The sequence below is a fragment of the Hemibagrus wyckioides genome, linkage group LG22, assembly GCF_019097595.1.
Source record: "Hemibagrus wyckioides isolate EC202008001 linkage group LG22, SWU_Hwy_1.0, whole genome shotgun sequence".
Taxonomy (NCBI): Eukaryota; Metazoa; Chordata; class Actinopteri; order Siluriformes; family Bagridae; genus Hemibagrus; species Hemibagrus wyckioides.
This window is the reverse complement of record NC_080731.1, coordinates 6,637,733-6,663,495: the sequence shown is the minus strand read 5'-3', so window position 1 is coordinate 6,663,495 and position 25,763 is coordinate 6,637,733. Positions and strand designations below refer to the sequence as shown.

The 25,763-nt window shown below is 38.1% G+C and overlaps 1 protein-coding gene across 3 annotated transcripts in view; it reads left to right on the top strand.

The window, feature by feature from the left end:
* Positions 1–25,763, top strand: part of nsmfb (NMDA receptor synaptonuclear signaling and neuronal migration factor b) — a 51,754-nt gene that overhangs the window by 16,121 nt on the left and 9,870 nt on the right. Inside the window, exons 2-13 of one of the 3 annotated variants that reach the window (XM_058375057.1) lie at positions 304–360; positions 744–1,361; positions 2,117–2,189; positions 4,427–4,495; positions 15,392–15,444; positions 16,955–17,044; positions 17,827–17,954; positions 18,685–18,768; positions 19,082–19,115; positions 19,348–19,418; positions 19,949–20,028; positions 21,650–21,752. In XM_058375057.1, coding sequence (XP_058231040.1) covers positions 304–360; positions 744–1,361; positions 2,117–2,189; positions 4,427–4,495; positions 15,392–15,444; positions 16,955–17,044; positions 17,827–17,954; positions 18,685–18,768; positions 19,082–19,115; positions 19,348–19,418; positions 19,949–20,028; positions 21,650–21,752 — 1,460 coding nt within the window. Of the gene's footprint in view, positions 1–298; positions 361–743; positions 1,362–2,116; positions 2,190–4,426; positions 4,496–15,391; positions 15,445–16,954; positions 17,045–17,826; positions 17,955–18,684; positions 18,769–19,081; positions 19,116–19,347; positions 19,419–19,948; positions 20,029–21,649; positions 21,753–25,763 lie in introns of all 3 variants that reach the window. The other 2 variants (XM_058375056.1, XM_058375058.1) reach the window with 2 other exon arrangements.

Sequence of the window (25,763 nt, the reverse complement as noted above, 5' to 3'; positions counted from 1 at the left end):
CAAAACACCAGGTTTAAGTGAGAGTTTTTTGACATAAGGGAACACTGTGACACTTTCAGCACTGAATTTAATGTCATGGAGGCTGTGTTGTGTAATTTTATATAAATGATCCTTAAGAGTTCATAAGTGTTACGTGTGAAGTGGTCATGGTGTATGTGACAAATAGGTGGTATAATCGGTACATGAGCCCAGGTGTAAATGTTGTTTACAGTCATGTCATGGCCAGTTAATAGGAGATGGACAGTTAAGCTGTGATGTCATCAGTTAGATTAGTTGTCCTGTGTTTGTGTCTCTCCAGAGCAGCTCGAGCATTTGGAGAGTGCCTGTCACAAAGCAACCCTGAGAACCGCAACGGATCAGGTTAGTACACACACACACACACACACACAGTTTACTCATATTTGCTCTAGAGTTTTCTCTGCCCTAATCCTTCTTGACAGTTTCAGCCGTCCTTTTTATCAGGACATATTAATGATTTCTGAAAGGCTTTTACTCTTAATATTAGCTGCACATTTGACCGCTACATTTTAATGTCCTCCTCAACCTCTGTCATTTCAGCTTCCACTCTGTCTTGTGCCAGCCTTCTTTTTCTCTTTCATTAGTGAAGAGCTATATTGGCTCCCAAGGCCTGTGTCAACTTCTGCCAAGACTCTTTTTGACAGAAGATGACTTGTTCCCTCTTTCCTCTTTTCTTCTCACTGTATTTCTCTCGCTCTCTCTTTTTTTGGCTCTCCTGTACTCAGATCACCTGCTGTCTGACACCTTTGTTGGCCAAGATTCTGAATCCCCGAGCATTAGCTGCCTGCACAACAATAACCATCTGCAGCCGTACTCTAGAACATCTCCCGTAGCCAAGCACACGCAAGATCAGCCAGATCCGGGCCTTGTGCCAGTTCCCGTGTCCACCAGTGCCAAGCGTCGTCTCTCTGTGGAGCGCAGCCTCTCATCTGAGGATCAGCCGCAATCCCAGCAGCCCCAACAGAGTTCAGTAAAGCCAGCACGCGTCTATACCATCAGCAGAGAAGGGGGTATGCTGGGGGCCAGGGGTAGCGAGGAGAGCTTGGAGCTTGAGGTCCTAAAGGGCCCCCAGACTCACAACAACCACCAGAGGACAAGCCGGCGCAGTGGTCATGCCCACCACCATCACGCTCCTTCTTCTCAGCCACTACAGAGCTCAGGAAGCGCACATAACATCCGCGACTGGGGTTCGAGACGGAGCGGTTCGAGAGAGGACTGCCCACGACCGCCATGTCACAGCCAGCGCTCGCTTGACCTCGATACGGTGCCGAGAGATGCCTCCAAGCAGCGCAAGAAACTGGAGAGGATGTACAGTGAGGACCGGGTGTCCACTGAGGACCGAGGTGAGAGGAAGAAAATAAAAAAAAAGAAAGATCTAGAGCGAGAAATAGGACATGCAAGAGGACTGTTGTCCTTCTTCTTCCTTAATGGGCTTCATTCATCAAACTTTTAGTTCTACTTTTCTTCACACTCATGTATATATACGGATAAATCACAATCATTTGTAAACGAACATGGATGTTCAAGGCACAGCAGATTTCGATTTAGTACCACCCCCAAAAAAACAAAGCTGACAGGGAGCTAATAATGACAGAATGATGACTAAATAAAGAAAGTGCACCTCCTAAGCACAACAAAATCTTGTAATAGTAATACAGCTAAGCCGATGCAGAGCATCAGCTTCTGTGACTGTTATTATCCACCATTTTTGGTCTTAACCCAATGTGTTAAAGTTATTAACATACTTCACAAAAGTACTTAAATTTGTGTCTTTACTTGAGATAAATGAGATATTTGAACTTAACAACTTATATCAGCTATATAATATCAGGTCAATCAAGGTATATTATATATGTATTTTATATATACGTTTACAGAAACTCATAAACACTTATGCTATCCTAACGAACTGGATTTCTTGTGTAAATGCTCCTGGAAATAATCTCTTCCAAATAAATTCATTAATATCCAGTCTGATAAATAAGGTCCAATCCCTAGATGATAAATTATTTATCCAGTTTACTTTTGTCAGAATAATTTCCTCTTTACCTAGTGTTTGGCCATATCTGATTCCAGTTTTGTCATCTTTATCTCTTAGAAGATCACACCAACAACTGGTTACCCAAAGAGAACATGTTTAGCTTCCAGACCGCCACCACCACCATGCAAGCGTAAGTATACCATATGATTGATGCTCACGATACAGAATCCTGACCCCTTGTCCTGCAAAACCAGAAAATCCGTAATCACTAATCCCCAACTTTCAGTCTCATAATCATGCAGGAGTAGAAATGGCTCAGGACCTCTGAGGTCATCCCCCTCCCTCTTTCTGTTTGTCTTTATGTCTCTGGTTCACAGTAGCACTGGGTTATTCTCAGCCCTCTGAGGCTCTCTCTAGACCTGACTGCTTAATTATCACCTGCCCGCTGGATGCCTTAATGACAGACCCCACATACTGAGCCTCCTGCTGAGCCACTGTCTTCCTCTCTCCATCTGACACTCCAATTTCCCTCTTTCTCTCTCTCTCTCTCTCTCTCTCTCTCTCTCTCTCTCTCTCTCTCTCTCTCTCTCACTGACATACTCATTTGTTCCTTCCCTCTGCTTCATTTCCAGAAGGAGACATGCTTAGAGCTGTCTTTCTTCATCCTCATCATTTCATGGAAAAAATGTCCAATCCTTGTTATTTCACATTAAAATCTGTCAGTCTTGATTTGACTTGATTATTCAGTCATTCATGAAAATTTTGAAGAAATAATTTTCCCTTTGACTGGCCCAGTGACAAAAAAAGTTTACACCCTTCATCTGATCTCATCTGATTAAATCTGTGACAATGAATAATCATGGCTGTTGGCACTTGACTTCTCTTTCTGTCTTTTTTTTTCTGTCTTTCTTATCCTTCTTCCGGACAGAATATCGTGAGTAACTGTTTTTCAGTAACCGTCTGAAACAGCGTCCTCAGCCTCTGTCCTTCTGTACTGATGTCCTCCATGTCTCCTGGTGTCTGCTCCCCTTCCTTTGTCCATCACAGAGTGTTTGAAGTTATACTGGAGCATAAACATAATATGCACACCTGCTCTCAGTTTAATCAAACCGCTTAATTAATGCTTTACTAATTAACAGAGATTAATTAGGGGTGGAAAGTAAATAGTCGCAGTATCACATGCAGCAATGCAGTGATCCATCTGTAGAAATCCATCAATAGTGGTTTGATTGCCATTTTGTCTTGTTTGTAGTGCTGACAGTAATTAATCTGTAATAACAACACTGTGACTAGGTCTTCAAATATAATACAGTGCAGGTGTTTTATAATAAAGGCGGTTTTTGATATTGTGTAAGAATCTCCAGTGGTGAATATATAGTATTAGCTTGCAGTGTAAAGGTGAACTGAGTCGGAGTCGTGTTCAGTAACCCTGGTAGTTTGCTGGTATCACATCTAGGCTGCAGAACTCAGTCTATATTTCTGTCTGTTACTCATGGACATGCAGCATAGGCTGTCATTAACTTCATCACTTGAGGGCACAAATTTGATTTCGTCGTGGACTGTCAGTGATAAGGGCTGTCACCCTGTCAAAGACAATGATTCAGTGTATTAGATGTAATAGACTGTGTGTGTGTGTGTGTGTGTGTGTATGAACCCCTGCACTCACATAGCTGAGGGTAGTAGCCCAAAAAGCAACTGAACCTCAATGTCAGTGTGTTTGTCTGAGTTCTGCTACTGTATGAGGGATGGACAGAACCAAATTACATGATCTATCTATCTATCTATCTATCTATCTATCTATCTATCTATCTATCTATCTATCTATCTATCTGTCTATCTGTCTGTCTGTCTGTCTGTCTGTCTATCTATCTATCTATCTATCTATCTATCTATCTATCTATCTATCTATCTATCTATCTATCTATCTATCTATCTATCTATCTATCTATTGTTATTGAGATATATCTTCAAATAAATACATTAATAAGCATTTAATATCTAAACCGATAAACACATAAAATGAAATCGCTTATGATGGATTTATTTAACATTTAAAATATGCAGTTATTCACAGATATATTCCAGGATTTAAATACTTCTATAAATCATAATTTAATTAAAATTATTAAAGGAAGCATTTATTTATTGTTTGTTTGTTTGTTTGTTTGTTTATTTATTTATTTATTTATTTTTAGATTTGATGCTCTCTGTTCCCCATACTTCTGACCTGGCATTGTGTGTGTGTGTGTGTGTGTGGTTTGATACCTCTTGTGGTTATAACACTATTTGGTCTCTTGGTTTTTCCCCTTGACTAATCCTCCACTGCCCATTGTGTATACATACACACACACACACACACAAATACACACACAAACACAAACACACCCCAAAGGTCGTGTCCATTAACAATGTGACCGGTCCTGGCAGGGCTTTCCGCGGCTTTGCTGACAGAAAGAGGAGGAAAAGAGAGCAGGAGGCCACCACACTGATGGAGAGGTACTGTTCACTAACTGTGCTGTGCACCTCCCTCACACACACACACACACACACACACACACACAAACACCTACTTGCTGCCGAAATATCCTTTTTCCCTGTGTGCTCTGAGACATTTAAAAAGCTGTCAAAGAGACATATTTGCCAGACATTACTAGGGCAGGAGCAGGACATGGGATTTCATCCAGAATTAAAGTTTTTAGATGTCTTTTACAGGAGAGGTTAAAAACAGCCTTGGCTTACATACAAAACACAAATCAAAATTGCTATGGACCAAAAGTGGATATATGAGGGATGTGGTTGCTTTGTGGTTAAGCTGTTGTACTGATAGGAAGGTTGTGAGTTTGAATCCCAGGTCCACCAAACTGCCTCTGCTTGGCCCTTGAGCAAGGCCCTTAACCTTCATTTGTATTAAAAAAAAGAGAAAAAATAAACATTGCTCTGGATAAGGGCATTTGCTGTAAATGTATATTTATTAATGAATAAGATCAATTCAGTAATAATTACCTTGAGATTTTATATCTAAGTATAATAGCAGACAAATTGACCTTTCTGGGAAAGGGTCAGGGGTTGAGGCTGGTGTTTGGGGATTGTGTTGGGCAGTGATCTTGTATCAACAAACTAAAAAAGCTGCTCCTTAAATGTGGAGTGATTCATTTCTTACATAATGAGCCTATATAACCTGATTACTGTATGAACTTACACAGTGGCACCAAAACAAATTTTGTACTCAGACTTATTAATGCAGTGGACCTGGTCTGTCATGAAAGCATTTTGTTTTTCACCAAGTTGTAATGAAGTGGAACAAAACATGACTGACACTAAAAAAAATGCCAAGCAAGACTGTGATAGCAGTAATAAAGATGAGCAAAATGTTTCTACTCGGTCTATCCCAGTGTACCACTTCACTTGTGTAATTTGAACACCGCCATGGGTGTTACTGCCCCAATCTAACAGAACAACTGGCCCCAGTGTGGCACACTCTGGTTCAGAACCTCCACTGATTAGATGTCCAAGGACGATGTTGTTATGTAGTGCCCATTGATATTAATTGCATGGCCTTTATTATTACATCTCTTTGAGAGGAAGTAATTTGAGTGCACCGATTCTGCAATAAAACACAAGAGAGCTTAAAAAACCAAATTGAAATTAGTATTGAACAAAACTGGGACATAAAACTTAAGAGCCAATAATACATACATACAGCCTAAAGAATATAGGGAGAGTAGGGGTTGTAGGGGTATCTAATGTATGCAGCGTGTCAGATTTTTGTACTTTTTTTCAGTTGTCTAAACATTTTCAACATGAGCAACACATCACATCTTGTGCTGGAGGATTTTAAGGAACAATATAATGCCTTTTTTATTAATAATGATGAGGGCTAATATATTGTTTATAGCTGTTTACAGTTCACTCTCAGTTTCACTTTTTAGCAAATAACTCTCGTCTAGAAAGACGGATAAACGAGAAAATGGGGAAAATGGTAGTAATTGGAGTAATTTTACAGCCATTGTTGCTGAATCAATGCTTAACTGCAATTCCGGTCATCCACGGCATGTCACACTTGTGTCCCGTTTCACCTTAATGAGCAAAACCTCCTGTGTTTCAGTGACTTATTGTCAGGATTACAGTAAAAATCTGTACCTGCATTCATCTTTTCCTCTGAAAAAAAGACAGTTGCTCATTCACCAAAACACAGACTTTAACCAACAGAAGTCTGTATTTGATAAATAAGATTTAGATAACACACTGGAGGAATATTTAGGTCAATATTGTCTCAGCCCACATCTTTACTATGTTCTTACAAAAAAAAATAATGAAATGTAGCAGGAAATAACGGTTAATTTGCTATAATTGGTTTAATTTGGTATAATGTGATATAGAAAATTAAGTTAATTGTTCTTATACAGTTTGTGGAAGATTACATAGGTCAATATCTATCCTTTAGTCTCTATGTTCCATCAGCAAACCACAGTGTATTATTTAAACAATAATTTACTCAAAGCTGCTCATACCAATACAAGACAGATTTTATCCTCTGGCAAGCTTTGTTGATTTCCTTTAATCAGAAATGTTGTGCCATGATGCCGCCTAAGTCGAGCTCTGTGATTGTAAATGAATTCACTCCAGCTGGCTCGATTAGTGCCACTCCACTTCCACAAAGTGCCTCTTTGTTTCTTCCCACAAGGCAGAAAAGAGACAAAAAGAGCTAATGTTAATGTTTGACAGTGAAATTTGTTCAAGCAGGCGATATGCTAATGTATAAGAGAAGTGGAAATTGCTGAGTCACTGAGAGGAACGAGGGAATGATTGTGATCTTTGGGAGACATGAGAACTGTTTTTGGTCACTGAACTGCTGTCTGCTGAATCTGTTGCTATCATTAGCTTGCAGTGTGTGTGTGTGTGTGTGTGTGTGTGTGTCTGCTGTGACAGGTTAAAGTGTGCCTTTAAGTGGTCATGTGCTTTATTATAGTGATTACATTGTACATTGCAGTTTTTTTTTTGTGGGCTTGATGGTACTCAAGGCTTTGTGGCAATGCAGTGTCTTCAGACCTACTGCAATCAGAGTAAATATACAGGATTATATTTAGTTTTTTCATGTTTCTTACATATCCATACACAACAATAATTATTTTAAGGCTTGCTGAACTGAATTTTTAGAACATTTTAGCTGAAGTTTCAATCCCACACATGCAGGGACTTAAGAATTTGTAGTTTTTCAGACGTTTCAGTTTATATAGAGCCTGCTAGGGGCAATGTATCATAGAAAATCCATCCATCCATCATCTATACCCACTTATTCCTAATTAGGGTCACAGGGAGCCTATCCCAGTCCACATTGGGGGACAGGCAGGGGTACACCCTGGACAGGTCACCAGTCCATCACAGGGCCACATATAGACAGACAACCACACACACACACACACCTATGGGCAATTTAGAATTACCAATCAACCTGATGTACATGTTTTTGGACTGTGGGAGGAAACCAGAGGCACGGGGAGAACATGCAAACTCTACACAGAAAGGCCCCTGCCTGTTCGAACCCAGGACCTTCTTGCTGTGAAGCAACAGTGCTAACCACTAAGCCACCGTGCTGCTCAAAGAAACCCATAGAAACAAACAAAAGCAGTTTGTTTTTTCTTGACACAAATGTTCAAAGTAAATGGTGATATCAAACCTATTTCTGTTCTCTGAGATGTCCCAAGTGCTTGTTCATAAGCAGCTAATATTTACACACTAAAATTCTGTGTAAGGTTATCCAGATTTTTTATATCAGACTTATGGATTATGGAGACAATTCATTTGTTTATACTGATTGAAAATGTCCGATAAGATGATTTCCATTCTGCCTGGTGAAATGAAATTCCAGTGTACTGATAAAAACGGGTTATGTAGCAGTGTTGTGTGATCAGATCAAATTTGTTATTACAGCGTGTCAGAAAAACACATGCCTGTATTAGTAGATATAAGAAAATATTTAACAACAGGATGATGTGATTCGTCCTAACATGAAGTGGAGTTATTCTACTGGATTACTTTCTTATCACAACCTCAAAATGATGCAATCTTATTTATACCTACGCTTACATTATTGAAAAAAAATGAAAGAACGACACATTTTTATCCATTTTCAGTTATGTTTAAGCAAGTTAAAAGACGATGGAAAAACTTCACCAACTGTTAAAAAACACTGATACTGGAGACTCCTTCCATAAATGTCAGTGAGAAAACATGACTATATGAACTACAGGTGGTATTTTACTCAGTTTACGTGTTATATTTGTCTCTGTGTAAGTTGTTGTAAGTTGTAAATGTTTATTTCTTAGAACTTAGTATTCACTCGACACTGAGGTCAGAGCGTTTGTACAGCGTTTACAGCAGAACCTTCGGAGAACCGGTCACATATTTTACTGCACATTCTCATAATATTCTTTAGCTGGGATCATGCTAAAAAATAAAGTAAATAAATAAATAAATAAATAAATAAATAAATAAATAAATAAAAATATCAGTTGTACCTAAACTGTAGACATGAACACAACGCATGCTGCAGTTATTATGCAGTTCGCAACCTTTAAAATTAGCAATCAGCATCCAGCTGCTCAGAAAACAGAGAGAAAATGAGCAGATCAATAGGAATCTGTCAGCAGACACAGCTCAAGGACTCTTAATTAATGCGGCTCATTATTTCGCATGTGAGATGAGAATGAGCATCAGAATTTCTGTCCATCTATATGTTTATCCCAGTCATACAGTCAAAAAAACACATACATGCAGCTACACGCTAGACAGCTAACACAGTGGCTCTGTACAGAGGACTCGCTTGGGGATATGCCTAAGAAACGCCTCTTGGGCTGACACTGTCCCGATAAAGCCTCTAATTATCCCACAGAATAAATTAAAATTCCGTATCCTACGTTAAAATCGGCTTTAATTGCCACGAACAAACAGTTTTTCATTTACATCTCCATCAGTAAACAGGTGATAACTTCGACAAACTAGAATGAATTTCCTGGTTACACAAATGCACTTTTTGATCATAGCGTACACAGTTATAGGAGGGAAATGATTTATAATCTCACTCTCTTGTGTTACCCAGATGAGGATGGCTTTCCTTTTGAAATTTTTTTCCTCAAATCATCTCAGGTAACATTTAGAATTTATAGCCAATATCCATTGTGCTATACAAATACTTTGTAAAAACATGATTAAATTAGTTTAATTATGTTATGTGAACTTTAACTATAATTGTCAGGAAAACTTTTGGATATTAAATTCAAGTTTATAAGTTTTTGAACATCATTTTGAGTTGAAACAAAGCTTTTAGTTTAAGTTTACTCACATGTTTAAGTTTAAAAGAGCTCTATAAACCTACACCTGAAATCTCTGACAAACTGTGCTAGTTATTAGTTAGTTAGTAGTCTATTAACGCATATTTATTGTTGATCCCACTGGACACTGAACTATGTATAATGTTTTCCAGAAATGTGTCATTAACTGTCATGTCTGCTGCTCCTCCTCTGCTAAAAATGTTCATAAATACTGAGTATGGGGCAGCGTGATTTGTGCCCCAGTGGGCCTCTGTTAGTTTTTGTTGCACTTCCTGTTTTCACCACTAGGTGCACAGGTGTAATAATAACTTGATGGAGCTAAATAAAGTGCTGAGCACACTGTTACATGATTGCACTGCATTTAGAAAGGCAACCAATTGATGGATCATCAGCTTATATCGTGTTCAGTGGTCAGACAAAACAGAAATAAAATATATAAAGCTGTGACTGAGGAATTGATGTATATTAACATTTATAGAACAGCTGATATATGAAACAGCCTTTATTTGTCACATATACATTAAAGCACAGTGAAATTCTTTCTTCGCATATCCCATCCTTGGAGGTTGGGGTCAGAGCGCAGGGTCAGCCATGATACGGCGCCCCTGGAGCAGAGAGAGTCAAGGGCCTTGCTCAAGGGCCCAACAGTGGCAACTTGGCAGTGCTGGGGCTTGAACCGCTGATCTTCCGGTCAACAACCCAGAGCCTTAACCACTTGAGCCACCACTGCCCCCCATAAGCTGCCACTGGATACGATATTAATATTTTATCGCCATTTTAATTTTTCTAATAAGAAACATCTGCCGATAGATGAGAAAATTACAAGTTTGTCTTCAAACATATTTCAATTATATTTCAGTCAGTTAAATTATAAATCATAAATTATTCATTTCCTAGTTGTTTGTCTCTTTCTTATTTTGGTTTTAGTATCATTTGATGCTTTAGCGTTTATTTTCACAGCTGTCTCGCTCAGTTCTTGTTCGTTTGCTTTGTTGCTGCGCTGGCGCTAACATCGTTTCTCTCGCACTTCACTGTAAATAAATCTGTATGCACGAGGGTTTATACAGATCTTGTATTTGTCTTGGTGATTGTCGCATTTTGGTGCAGAGAAGCATGTTGAAATTTTCACGTGTGCTTGCAAGTGTCACACGTGGAATTTTCTTTTCTGAGCGTGTTGCAGATGCGACAAACAGAGTGAAGTGGCAGAGTGCTAACAGTGCACCTAAAAGCCAGGACAGAGTGCTGACGCTTTTACAGCTCAACAATGTCCAGTGTCCTGAATAGTAAAAAGGTGTTATTTTGTTGAAAAGCCTGCCAAATGGGGTAGATTGCTGTGGTGTGTCTCTGTGGTCTTTGAACTTCAAATAAGAAAAAGCTCAATTTGCTCGAGAGAAATTGGACTGCTTTTGTTTGCTGCTAAAGTTTAAAGAAGAGATTATATTTTTTAAGAAAAAATATAAAAATGCAAATATAAACATGAAAGAATTCATTAAAATATCTGTAGATTTATCTACTATATATATAAATGTACTCAACTGTGTAAGCTTAAATGTTTGGGATATAATTCATATCGCTATGGTTGTTGCCATTTTAGCAGGCAGTTTAGTTTCTTTTGTTTTTAGCTTGTAGAATCTTCTTTAACCTCCTACAACCTGTATGTGGACATCACAATTTTGGTTGTGTGCACCATAATACTTAATTCTTTGTAACTGGTACCTGTTGTACACCAAAAAAGTGGTTCAAAGATAATATCTGGTTATTATATTTACTGGTTCCTTCCAAACCCAAATAGGTAGAAGAAATCTACAATGCAAGGTTAGGTCTTAGGAGGATAATAATGAATTCTGGGGCGTTTCTCTTAGTCATAGTCTGGGTTAGGAAGAAATCAGCCCTAGCATTAGATCATATCTGGGAATTTTTTTCAGCTAGGTTTCTCTCTTTTTTTGCCTTCTAGACACTTCTATATTAATTAATAAACGAATTCTTCGGAGTGTTTCGCTCAGTCACAGTCTGGGTTAGGAACAAATCAGCCCAACCTTGGAATCATATCTTAACAAATTTCATAAATTTCAAATTTCAGCTGGCAGTTCAGTTGGCTTCTAGAAACTTCTAAAACTAAAACTTTAATACTTATAAATAATAAATAGATGAATTATAAATAATTAATAGAGAAATCCTAAGTCGTGTTTCACTCTGTCACAGTTTGGTTTAGGAAGAAATCTAGCCGTTTCTTCATACTATTTAGTGTATTTTAAAATACATCTATCGGTGTATGTTCATGCAGTTGTTCTTGCTTCTAGTGCTTTCGAACCTAAAGCACTATTCACAACATGTAAGACAATGCGGATGCTTGGTTTTCATGTTGTTTTCGCTTAAAAGACAAGGAGCTTGTCTTTAAGCTAGTGGGTCCTTTTATAGACTGCTGCAAAAGTTGAGAGAATGTTTATCAGGTACTGGAGCATGACTCCTTTTTAAGATGCACACACACACACACACAGATCCATACAAACTGAAATACACTAACCTCATCTAAAGGTTGTGTGTGTGGAAGTAAAGCTGTCTTTATTCCAAAACTTCATGGTTGCAAACAATGAACATGTCAGACACACAGAGTCACACAGAGAGACTGAGTCACCTCTCTATTTTAAACACTCGCACTCTGTTTCACACTCGCAGACAGATCATTAGAGCGTATAATTAAAAACTCTTTCTTAAAATACCCACCTTTCTTGAGGAGCGTTCTATTTTTGAAAGGTGTTAAAAAGATCTACGCTTCCCATCACCTATCATGTTTTCTAACAGCTCACGGAAGGGAAAAGGGAAGGAATTAATAACAGAGAGGATCGGTGCTGCTTTATTAGAACCTGGTCCTGCGCATATATCCATCAGAGCTGAGGGGAAATGCACGAGGACTTGAGGATGTCAACATCACCATAGTTAAAAGTGTTCACGCTGGAAGAGGTAATGAGCTGCTCGAACGGCTCGGCTGCTGTGCAGCACTGCGGTGTAGTGATTACAATTTTATTGTAGCCAAGCAGAGCTGTATTATATTGTGCTTCTGGCAGAGAATGTTGCTTACATCATACTTTTACTTCTAGACAGAAGCAACATTAGGACGTCTGGCAGTAGAACGTCGTTTTTAAGATCGGAAATGTCTAGAAATTATGTTAATAAGCTTACAGGTGCTTTTATTGTCCAAAAAATAAAAAGAAAACACAGGAAAAAAAAGATTGTTCAATTTAATTAAACCAAATGCATGCATTCGATTGAAGTGAGTAACATTAACACAATTACTTGTGTGTGTGTGTGTGTGTGTGTGTTTAGCTATTTGTTGTACATGTACCAGATAGAAGCTGTGTTGAAAAAGAACACAGTGGAGAGACGGATAGCAAAGAGACAGAAGATAGGAGAGAAACGGTAGAAATGAGAGAAAGCAGAGCAGCTCGGCTTCTTTTTGATTAGCATCAGCACTCACAAGGGAAAAGTGTGTTTCTGCATTTGTTTGTGCATTATTTATTTACACCTGCCAGGCAGCATTGAAAGAAAGCCCTCATAAAAACAAGACGTGGTAAACAGAACGGGTTTGGACATCGAATACTCATCACTGCGCCGATCGATGGGTCTTAATAGGACTTTTCAGGACACTAGATAAAAACGATACAAACAAAAACGCACAGCGACCACAACAAATAAAGATTCATTTGTAGGAGAACACTAACTAATTTCTTGGATTGTACATTTAAATGAAGGATGAATAGTATGAAGGGAGAATTTTAACTAACTAATTAACTAACTAATGTTTCTGCCCACATTTTTTACCTTTAAATGACACAAAATAAAGACAATGTTGTATTATTATAACACATCTTAAGTGTATTGCTAAATGCATGTTACTGAACTTTATGATTGAATGCCATGTTTAACACCTGTCAGGCTTGTCTTATTTTTGGAAGTGATATTGATAGCTGCTCGAGACAGCATGTTCGAAAAAAAAGGGCTTTTTTTTCCCCAAAATCTATTTATTTACTTTCAGCACTGAAGAAACCATTTTGTAAATCTATCACCACTTTGCATTGCCAAAGCGTTTGGCAGTGCTTCGCTTGTTGGAATGTCAGTCAGATTCCTCCGCTGCGCTGTCTGTAGAGGTGAGATCTCTCTCACATTCAGCTCAGAACTACACACTGTACAGTTCCTAACTGAACAAGGATCTGCTTAATTAAATGATACATTGCTACAAGACAGCAATATTGTCTTGCAATGAATTTGGTTCATTTCTTCATTTCAGGGATTGATTTATAATCCTGTACACTACCAGTCAAAAGTTTGGACACACCTTTTAATTCAGTGTTTTTTGTTTAGGGATTTATTTTCTACATTCTAGAACAATACTGGAGATTTCAAAACTATGAAATAACACACATGGACTTCGGTAATCCATATGTAATGACAACAAAAAACAACAGTCAGTTGTTATTTTAAGACACGGAGGTCAGGTGTTCTGGAATAGTTCTTGCAAGAACGGTATTGTCAAGTACCAAAACCCATCAAGCACCATGATGAAACTGGCTCACATGAAGACCATCCCAGTAAAGCAAGACCAAAACTTACCTCTGCTGCAGAGGAGAAGTTCATTTAGAGTGACCAGCCTCAGAAATCACCAATTAACAGCACCTCAGATTAGAGGCATTATGAAGGCTTTACAGAGCATCAGTAGCAGACATATCTCAATATCAACTGTTCAGAGGACATTATTGTGTATTTCGGCCGCCTTCAGCATTGTTTTACAGTGTAGAAAGAAATAAACATCAGGAAAGACCATGGGATTAGAAGGTGTGTCCAAACTTTTGAAAACTCCAGTATTTTGGTCTCCACCCCTACATATGTAGCAGACATTGAGTTCAAGTGAACTGTCTTAGCATTGCTCTTTTTGTAATTGTTATCCTCAGAGTTTCTATTGGTTTGTATTACTGAAGTGATCATAAGAGTATCTCTCTGGATGGCCCTACATGGACACTCTAAAAACTCTTCTACACCTGCATTCTGTAACGATTTATAATCCAGTGTCACCCAGATAATCATGGGCTTAATTTGAGTTTGATTCCTCAGGAAGTTTTTCTTTGTTGCTATGACTCTACATCTCTATTTCAGTAAAGCTGTGATGTGACAATGTGTAAATAAATAAATAAATTAGGAAACATATATCGGGGCCCAAAATTTGTATACACACTTCAACATGAGAAATACACGCATACAAATTTTTATTACTGAATTAATATAAGCATCAAAGGGTAGCTGTAAGTCATGTTTGAATTATGCAATCACATATCACATAGTTTGACCGCTCAAAGTGGGCGCCATTCGCGTCCAGACACTTATGATTTCGGCGAACTACTGTATGAACAACATCAGGAATTTTTTGCGATTTTTAGTTATTTTAGTATTGGTGATTCTGTTCCAAACCCATGTCGCCATTGTGGTTCTACTTCACACACGAACTTTACATCATCACTTCAAAATGATCTTGCGTCGCTCCACAGTCAAGCGTGCCTTTGCCATTTTCTTTAGCCTTCTGCTAATGGACAAATGATAGCGTCAATGATGGTGTGACTACTGACATCTTTAGAGGAAACATAATACTACACATTGCTGCCATAATTCAATCTGAGTTGTAAAAAAGGGCATAGATAACAACTGTTAAAGTGCGTATACATTTTTTGGGCCCCTCTGTATATATAACAAGTATATTTTCTTATATGTTCTTAATAGATTCCTCATTTAAATTGAGAACATTTACAGCCGTTGTTAATATGCTGAATAAGCTGATTTATTTCTCCCCCCACAAACCAAGTGTAAACTCAGATGTGACGCAGTTCCGTAACTTCAAACACTCGTCCTCATGCATTTCTCATAAGTGACTTGACTGCATGTGAATGAATCATCTATAAACGTTCCTCTTGCTTCTGTCTTCTCTCCATGTGTGTTGGTGTTACTGTTCTTTCTGTTCCCTCACCTTTCTGTCTCTTCGACCCTCTTCGTCTTCACCTAATCTTCTGCGCTTCAGAAACTTCCGGAAGCACCTGCGGATGGTGGGCAGCAGGAGGATGAAGGCTCAGTGTGAGTAATGCATTTGCTGAGTGTGTGTGTGTGTGTGTGTGTAAAGTAAACGCGTCCATTTTTATTGTCCTTCGGATTTACATGCAGCTCAAAACGAACTGTACACTAATTCTGAAAATAAATCAAATTGAATTTATTTTCAAGCATTGACACATTATGTTTGTTTTTTTCTTGACACCAGACTGAGAGCTCTATTTTCGTAATCATGACCCAATCAACAAATAAGGTGCAAGTATATGTGGGTGTGGCTAATAGATGATTTGGATTTTAGTACTAGTTCCATGCAGGGAAATTTGCCAGTAAAATAATAGAAATATAATTGTAAAAAGGTGTAGTAAGGTGTGCTGAGATATCCAGAAGCACTGATCTGTTGAAAAACTCAAATTTGATTGCTCAGCTGTGAGAATTAAAATCCAAAGCCAAAAAAATGGAATTTGCGCCTGTTTTGTTGTGTCCATGTTCAGCATTGAATGTCTTTGTCATGTCACACTTCACATTTGTGGTTTATATGAAGCTCATAGTAGTTAAAATTTTAATATTTTTTCCTAAGTACCTAGTCTACCAGGGGCAATGTAGTCACAAAAAAAAAAAACCCAAATAGATAGAAATATCAGTTTGTTTGTTTTTTGTCTTTTCTATGAATATATTAAAAATAAATCAATATAATCAAAGTAAATGTTGATATCAAACTTATTTCTGCTCTCTGAGATGCCCCAAGTTCTGTGTAAGTTTATCCAACAGAGGGAAAAACACACATCTCACATAGAAAGCCAACAGAGTCCCGACTCATTTTATATCAGACTTACGGTGATCAAATAATTCATTTGTTTTTACTGATCGAAAAAGTCAGATAAGTCGATTTCTATTCCACAGAAGTAATGGAACAACAGTGTACTAATAAAAATGGTTAATGATCTGTTTTATGACACTCCGATGTTTATACATATATATATATATATATATATATAGTAAGTTGTTCCACATAAACACAGGCTTTAATCACAATATCATGACACTTCTGATATCCAGTCGTGTATATGAGGTGGTTTTCCTTGACGAGGTGTTTATTCAGCTTTTTTGGAAGGAGTCTCCAGTTTCAGGGCTTTGTAACAGAAATAAAGCTGGAGCTTAATGTTTTCTGGCGTAGGGAATTTTTTTAGGACAGAGATCTTGAAATAAAACAGTCTAAAAGATAGTGTTTGGCCTTAAGCTGAGAGGGTATCCTTGTAGTTGTTAACAAACTGCTGGTATTTTACTAAGCCGAGCTTGAGCCTACACGAAAATAGAGCTTTTTTGTTGTTTAAGAGTTCCTAAGGGTTTGGATGTAAATTCCAAGCAGCCATCTGTAAAGCTTGACGGCTTGATAGGAAGTCCTATCAGGGCGCATCACTCTCGCAGTTGTACCCACAACAGCGGGATCCTGCCAGATGAGTGTGATGTGTGTGTGTGTGTGTGTGTGTGTGTTGTGAACGGCAGTGTGTGATGCTCTCCTCCTCCGCTCCATTATTAGCATTCGCCGATCGCAAAGCGAAGAGCTTCAGCCGCTCCTGGAGTGACCCTACACCCATCAAGCCAGACTCGCTCCACGACTCCAGAGACAGTGAGTGTGCACACACTCACCTACACACACACCAAGAATAAAATTAAAAATGTGCAGGAGCGTGTGTACACAAACACGAACAGGAGCGCTTGCATGCATTTTTCACGCATAAACTCCTATTGCAAGCCCTGTGTGTGTGTGTGTGTGTGTGTAAGTTTATGTGTATGTAATTTCATATCTCATCTACATACTCCATCTGTCTGTGTTCTATTTTATATAGAACACGAGTGATCAATCTGGTGTTTGTCTTGCTAATTATCTCATCCTATTTTTCTTCTTAAAGGTGCAATTTGTAATGTTTGTAATGTTTGTTTATTTATTTATTTATGCTTTTTTACTATACATATAATAAGTATGTAACATGATACTAAATAAAATTAAACATCGTCTTGGAATGAATAGGATTAGTTTCTTTATTTCAGGGTTTGGTTTACAATTCTTGTACAAATTCCAGTTTTCTGGGCTGGAAATTAGCTCCACCGCCACATTTGTACCATACATAGTTTGATAGGTTAAACTGACCGAGTGGAATGAGTTGTCTTAGTATCTTTTTGTAAAAGTTGTAAAAGTGTATTACTTTTTCTAATTTTGTCATTTGTATTATCCTCACAGACACACACACACACACACACTCGTTAGAGGGCCGCAGAAATTGCATACGGCTGCTTCAATCAACAGGAAATCTTAGACTGCGGTTTCGTTTTCTTTATCCTCACTCTTTCTGTCTCTGTCTTTGTCTGTCGGTGCCTCGGTGTCTGGCTTTCTCTGGTTCTCTGTCTCAGGTGGAGATCTGCAGGCATCCTCAGGCACTCTGGATGAGGGGGAGTATGATGATGTGGACTGGGAGGAGGAGAAAGAGCTGGAGCGACTGGCCTGTGAAGGCGATGACTTCATTCCTCCTAAAATCATGGTGAAGCACAATGTTACACTCATTCACTCCCGTTCACACTAGTAATCTGATCTTAACAAATGTTCACGATGGTCATGTGAACAAGGCATTGTGATCTCTTATATCAGAGGGGAGCTGTGTATGTCTGTCATAACTCAGCTAACCCTACCTCTACCATGTGCTGTAGAAACTAATCATGTTGTTATTTGCTTAAACACACACACACACACACACAGCTTACTTTACTTCCTGTTGTATTCACATTTACAGGAATCGCAGTACATCTCCAGTGCAACCCTACAGGTTGTCTTGGGTTCAGTACCACTGTGCACTTCATGATCCACATTACAGCTTAACCAATTTTTCATGTATTTCTAATTTTTCATCTTTACTTCATTTTTACATCTAAACTGCCAGTGTGAAAGACCTTTATCCGCTTGCACTAGGGTTAGTTTTCATTTATTTAGAAAGACAGAAATCTGCTTGCTTGACTCATGTAGGCTTATCCAATAATCAGATTACTTCATATATACAAATGTATATTTTAATATATATATATATATAAAATCCATACAAAACAATACAGTAATGAGCGTAATGTTACTCCTCATCTAGATGCCTCATTAGGATGGAAACAACCAGCCATTTTCCTTTGAACACAAGCCTCTTTAGCATGATTGCCCCAACCGATACCACTGATTGATCTTGTATTCGTTGTCATGTTTTGTCTTCTTTGTTTTTTTGTTTGTAGCTGATTTCATCCAAGGTTCCCAAGGCGGAGTATGTGCCCAACATCATACGCAGGAACGACCCGTCCATCATCCCCATCCTCTATGTGAGTCTTTCAGTATACACTCTGTTATTCATACAGATCAAAGCATCTTTTGTCCAGCATGTTATGAAAGATGCTTGGTAATGCTAATGCCCTGATGGTCTGATGCTCATCCGTGCTTTTTGGGTGTTTTAGTAATGTAAATTGACGTGTTTGCCTAGCTGCCGTAACCGAACTTTTACATAACAAGTGGGAAGAGGATTATTCAGGCGTTTTGTATAAATCAGACATAATTAGGCTGTAGGATTGTAGAAACAATAATGCACAGTAAGTGGTAATGTTCTCGTCTGAAACACTCTTGTGTTTGCTGGTGCAGGATCACGAGCATGCGACTTTTGACGATATACTGGGTGAGTGTTAATAATTGCGACCTGTTTATCAGCTGCTCCATGTTTACTATAAGAAGCTTTCTCATCTAATGTGAGCCATGATTATTAACTCATACAGCTAAATCATTCTGGAGGTCTCTATATCTTGCCCTTTTTCATTCCTTTTCTCTTTGTCTTCTCTATATTTTCAATTGTTGCTTTGCCTCTCCGTCTCTGTTATTCTCTGTCCTCGTCTCACTTCTTGTAAACCCAGAGGAGATTGAAAAGAAACTCACCGCCTACAGGAAAGGCTGCAAAATTTGGAACATGCTTATCTTCTGTCAGGTGAGAAGTCTGTGTAGTTGTGTGTGTGTGTGTGTGTGTCTGAATATGTGTGGTGTGTGTCTGTGTGTGCACATTTGTTTGTGTGTGTGTCTGTGAGTGTGAATGTATATGTGTGTGTCTGTGTGTGTGAATGTATATGTGTGTGTCTATGTGTGTGCATGTATATGGGTGTGGTGTGTGTCTGTGTGTGTACATTTGTTTGTGTGTGTGTCTGTGAGTGTGAATGTATATGTGTGTGTCTGTGTGTGTGAATGTATATGTGTGTGTCTATGTGTGTGCATGTATATGGGTGTGGTGTGTGTCTGTGTGTGTACATTTGTTTGTGTGTGTGTGTGTCTGTGCGTGCACATTTGATTGTGTGTATATGTGTATGTATGTATTTGTGCATATGTTTGTGTGTGTGAATTTACAGTATGTATGTGGTGTGTGTCTGTGTGTGTACATATATGTGTGTGAGCACATTTGTTTGTGTGTGTGTGTGTGTGTGTGTACACTGTGCCTAACTGCATCACTCTTCTATAAACTGTTAGGGAGGACCTGGGCACCTTTATCTCCTGAAGAACAAAGTGGCCACATTTGCTAAAGTGGAGAAGGAGGAGGACATGATTCAGTGAGTGCCCCTCACTAACAGACAGACAGACAGACAGACAGACAGACATCATATCAGTCCTAAAATAAATGACCACTTGAGAGCTCTGAATCCTCAGACTACACCATGTGACAAACTCGGACGCAAAAATGACAGCGACTTCCACATTTAAAATGTTGAAGTTTAATTCCAGGTTATTCCAGTTTATTTCCATTAGCTATTTTCTAACGGGATGCACAGCACTGAGCAGAAGAGCTGTCATCTCATAATTACTGTAGTAATGACATAATGAATGCACTTAAAGAAGTAAGAAAAACTTTATAAACGCTTGATTAAACTGAATTCGTTGAGGAAACATAATCAGATGGACAGACGGATAGTAATAGCTTACACAGAGACTTCTACAGTGGAGGCTCCAAATACCCGGATTAAAAAAGATCACTGATACTGTGATATTTTCCGTGGTGAGATACTCAACTAGAATTTTTTAGCGTCCAGTTTTAATGTCAATGCTTTGTACGAGTCAGAGTCTTCAAGACACAGGAATTTCTACTGTAAGTCACATGACAAGCTGCACTTTTGGTTTTATTAAATTCAAGAGAGAGGCTAGGGACAGAAGAATTGTTTGTAGCTGTTACACCAGAAGTGGAACAGGCACTAATTCTGCAATACATTGTACTCAGAACTCATAAAGTGGCTTTTCCCCCCAAGTTCTGGGAAAAAAAGTGAAGTATTTTTTCACATCTGAACATTTTTCAGTGCTTACAGAGGAAGATGGATTTCCAGAGCATGATCATGTTTCATATAAAAAACAATTTACATGAATTTTCCATATCATAAGCTTCACTGTATAAGTAAGCAGTCTAGCTCATGAGAATTTTTTCACTATTGTTTAACCCTCCTGTTTTCCTTGGGGTCAAATTTGTAAATGGTTTTATATTAGAAATATGGTTTTATTTCATGTAAATGAGGTCTATTGATCGTGATGACAAACTGAATTGTATATTCTGTGGTAATAAGTGTAAATAAATTTAATTAAAGGGGGTAACAGAATTGGCTGATAATTTTATATTTTATGCAGTTAAACCGGACCAGGACATTCCAACAGGATCCAGAAGGACAAAAGTTTCATGGTCAAAATGAAGACAATATGAAGGCTGATTGTTAGGAAAATGGGGTTGAAATCAGCAGAATAATGTTACAAATGCATCATTACACAGCTGATCGGAAGGTTGTGAGTTCAAATCCCAGGGCCACCAAGCTGCCACTACTTGGCCTTGAACAAAGCTTTTAACCCTCAACTGCTTAGTTGTATAAATAAGATAAAGGGAACTAAGAGGGCTGTTTATTGTGATGTTAGGTGAACTAATCATCAAAAAGTGTAATCATTGACAAGTTGCTGTTCTAATGAAGGAATAAAGCATTTCAGAATCTTAAGCAACAGTAACGCCACTTCATCCTGGGCTGCATGACACAACCCCATCATTGCATCCTATCATGTTTTATTCCATACTTTTAAAATGATTAAAAAGATGAAGTATATAGATTATTAAAAACCAATATTGTTTCACTATTGTATCACAATCCTCTTTATTCAGGTATTTAAATCCTGATGCTTAATTCTGTATCTCTTCTTGTGCAGATTCTGGAAGAAACTGGCTCGGCTTATGAGTTTGCTGAATCCTGAACCCAATCTCATCCATATTATGGGCTGTTATGTGCTGGGCAATGCTAACGGAGAGAAGGTACAGCATCTGTTATTTATCAGCTGAAGGTTTACATTAGTTGCCCTGTTCAGTTTTGGTATTTGGGTATTTAATCGAAGTCTATAGGGCGAAATTGGCACCTGTCTGTCGGGACTGTTATGTAAGCTAGACTGAGTGAGAGGTGGAGGTGTGTGAAAGATGTGTGGAAGAAACTGACACACTGTGACTGATAGAGTCACTCTGTCACCACTGACCTGTCTACCTCTGCACCTCATGTTCCTGCTCTATAACTGTATCTCTGTCTCTATGTATCTCTCTTTTTTTTGTACGACATTTCTGACAAGGATGCACACAAACACACAACAAGATTCCCTGATGCCACACAGCTGCCCTTAGATTACCAGAGCTTCACTTTTAGCTGGACACAAGATACACTTCACATTTAGGATGCACACAAACACACACCAGGATTCACTGATGCCACGCAACTGCCTCTGGTTACCAGAGCTTCACTTTTAGCTGCTAGGTTATCAGGTGTCTGTTAAGGTTTTAGCATTATCACAATGCAGAGATAAAGATATGGAACATTAACAATCTAGAAATACAACAGGTCAGAAAACAAAAAACAACACATCAAATCAAACCATATCAGCAATAAAGAAAACAACTAATTAGAAAACACAACAGCTATAAAAAAAAAAAAAACAGGAAATAGAAAATAGAAAATTGTAAGACTAAATAAGAAAACTCAACAGCATTATGGAAAACACAATAATGAAGAAAACACAACAGCAATTAAAAACACAACAGTAACATCGAATCACAAAACACAACATTAATTCAGAAAAGACAACAATAAAGACAACACAACAGCTAAATTAAAAATGTAACATAAATCCAGAAAACACGACATGCATAATTATTAAGTGTAGGACCCTATTGAACATCACATGCTTGACAATCACCTGGAACAAGAATCACACTTTTTACTGTTTGTTATCCAGTTTTTAGCCCAGGAAAATAAATGATTTCATTTTGAAGTTGTTTCCAGTATTTTATTGTAGTGAGGAATAGGCGTTTTGTCTGAAAGACCTGAATTCCTTTAGGTGGATTTTCGGCATTCGCAGAATCATATTAAAAAGCTGACAGCACTTCTAAAATAACATCATATCAGCGTCCTCCCGCCCAGTCATTTTAGTTTTGCTGCATGTTTCTGAATTTGCTGTTGTGTTAATGTATTTTACTCTTACAGATTACCGTAGGCATTAAGATTGTGCTGTTAGTGTATTTTTCAGTATGATAACTTGGCAAATAATAAAACCAACAAAATTATATAAAGGATTTTTGTACAGAGCTTGTGTTTGTTATTTTCTCGTGTGGGTGTTTACAATGCTGAATATATTTTCTTTAATCTTGATAATGCTGATATTTACTTCATTTGTTTAAACATTTCTATTGTTTCTGATGAATATATGAGTCTTTGTGCAAATTCCACCCACATACTGTACAGTTTATATCTGTCTGATTAATATTTAGTCTATATAACTGAGCTGTTTGTTCTTTATTAGCTCAGTTTACTCTGTTGTGTTTAGATAAAATAGTCTATTTAAAGTGGGGTAACGGAATCAGTTTGGAAGAAATGGAACAGGATGTTTTGCCTTAAGCCTAAGTCTTGGAAAAGAATAATTCATGCACCGTTTTGGGCTAGCAGATCTGCCAGTCCCTGTTACAGCACTTCATGAACAACTGGGAGAAAAATTGGCTAATGACCAAACAAATTAGCAAAAACCAACGAAACAATTAGCTTTGCTGCTCTACTGGGAAAATGCAATGTTTCTTCTGCATATTAAACATGATAAACTGAAAAGCTGTTAAAAAAAACACTTACGTTTTTGTTGTTTGTCCTTTTGTGTGATTTATGCTTTGATTAGACAATGTGTGCTTGGTCCATTGCCTTTAGGTTTCCCCTTTAAACGCAATTTATAGGGAAAAAGGATGATAGCATGTTATAGACATGTCAAGAAACCACCAGTCTGGGAAGAAAGAATTCAGTCTTCTGCTACATTCACACATAAAGTGATTTTATCGCTGCAGGTCGCCAGTCTCTGTACTATGAAGTCGTCAGTACGTGTTCCTTCTAATGGTTGTAATAGAAATCGCTGGGTTGTGCATATAGTACTCCAGATCAGTTTCTTGCTGCTAAAATGAAACATTAAAAAAATGGATATAAAATTCAGCAGTGTTTCTATACATCTGCATCATATTATAGTAGATGAAGAAGTAGTGTGTGTTCTTTGCCACAGATCCCAGTGTGCTCTACTGTCTTCACTCCCATGGGTAGTCCCATGGGTGTCTCCATATTTACATAAAGTTAAAATTTTCTGAACTTCGCTGGACACACCCATATCTGGTTGCCAACTGTTGCTGTCATTTATGTGACTGGAAGCTGGCAGCTCTCATTAAAAATGAATGATCTCCAGTCGCTTTGTCTCTGCTCTGTGCTGTATATGTGAACATACCATTATCTTCACTTCTTCATACCATTCTGTGTGTGTGTTTTTTAAAACCATTGGTGGACCTCCACGAAAGCCGTATATAATCACTCGGAAGTCAACAGCTAATTATCTGATATGGATGACAAAAATGAAAGCTTTTATCGATGTCTTTATTGAAATATGGGAGCTTAGCCCTCTTAGTCCATTTATACCTCTGCCACTAAGATTTGTTTTCCCCAGATGATGTTTAATTATCAGATTAGTGTGTTTTACTGGAGATCTGTATGCATATGCTATACACACAAATATTTTACTATCATACAGTATGTACTGAAATAGTTACAGTCTCTTTTTGCACCTCAGTGATATGGGAGCGTGAGTTGAACGCAATATATGACATTCCATTAACTTCCTTTATGGAATGTTTATTAACAAAAATAACTGGAAAAGCTAAAATACTCCAAAAAAAAAAAAACTGCAAATACTGTAAGGCTCTTACCTGTACCTGAAATCTCCACATGGGGATAGAAACATGGCCATTTCTTGCTTTTTTTTTGCTACTTATAGAGATTTTCTGCCCCAACGCTCTCACCTGCACTACCTCAGCTCTTTTGTAATGGAGGGGGGCAGGTGGGAAATTCAGTCATCCTTCTATAAATATAAACCCCCTGCTCCATCTACATATCTGCAGCACTTCAGAGCTCCATGCCATGCTGCGCTTGACGCAACGTTTTGTTCTCTAGAGAACCGAAGATGCTTGTGTCACATAAGAGTAATGTATTCTTAGAATGCAGTCTCAGGGCATTTTCTGTGCCAAGCTTTCAGCATGGAGGCATTTGTCTTGTTAATTATTATTATTATTATTATTATTATTATTATTATTATTATTATTATTATTATTATTATTATAGAATGACTTTACCAAGGTGTTAGGAGAATCATACATAAATAGGAGTCTTTCTTTTACTGAACACATTGATCAAAATGGCAGCCTGGGTTCTGAGTGTGTATACCTCTGGGTCCTGTTGTTGCAATGTTTCTGGTGTTGTGTCTGGGAACTGGTATTGCTATATTTTGTCTAGATCAGCTGGATAAATGGGGGGAAGGTAATGAAGAAACTGATACAAGGTCTAAATGCAAAGGTCTGGATAAGTGACTAACATTACTGAATCAGTTACTGCATTCTTAGTGCTTCATTAATGTTTAATTATATTTTTCTGTAGTGCTATTAAAACCCCAGTGAAGTCCTGGGTCAGATTGGCTCGGAAGGTACCAAAGTGTTCAAAGAGTGAACATAACACGAGGGTTAAATTAATCTGACCTATAGTAAACTCTATACTTTTTTCCCTTCTACAGTATTTTTTCAAGTATTTAGTTGGTCCACTGAAATACACAACTTGGTCTGCATCTAGACCTCAGTCCACTAGTCAACGATGCCCGAGACAAACTTTTGGTGTGATCGATTTGAACTCGTCTGCCCTTACACACGGTGATGGATTAGCCTGGCTGTGGCTCAGATGATTGATGTTCAAGAAGAGAATAGACAGAATGGTAG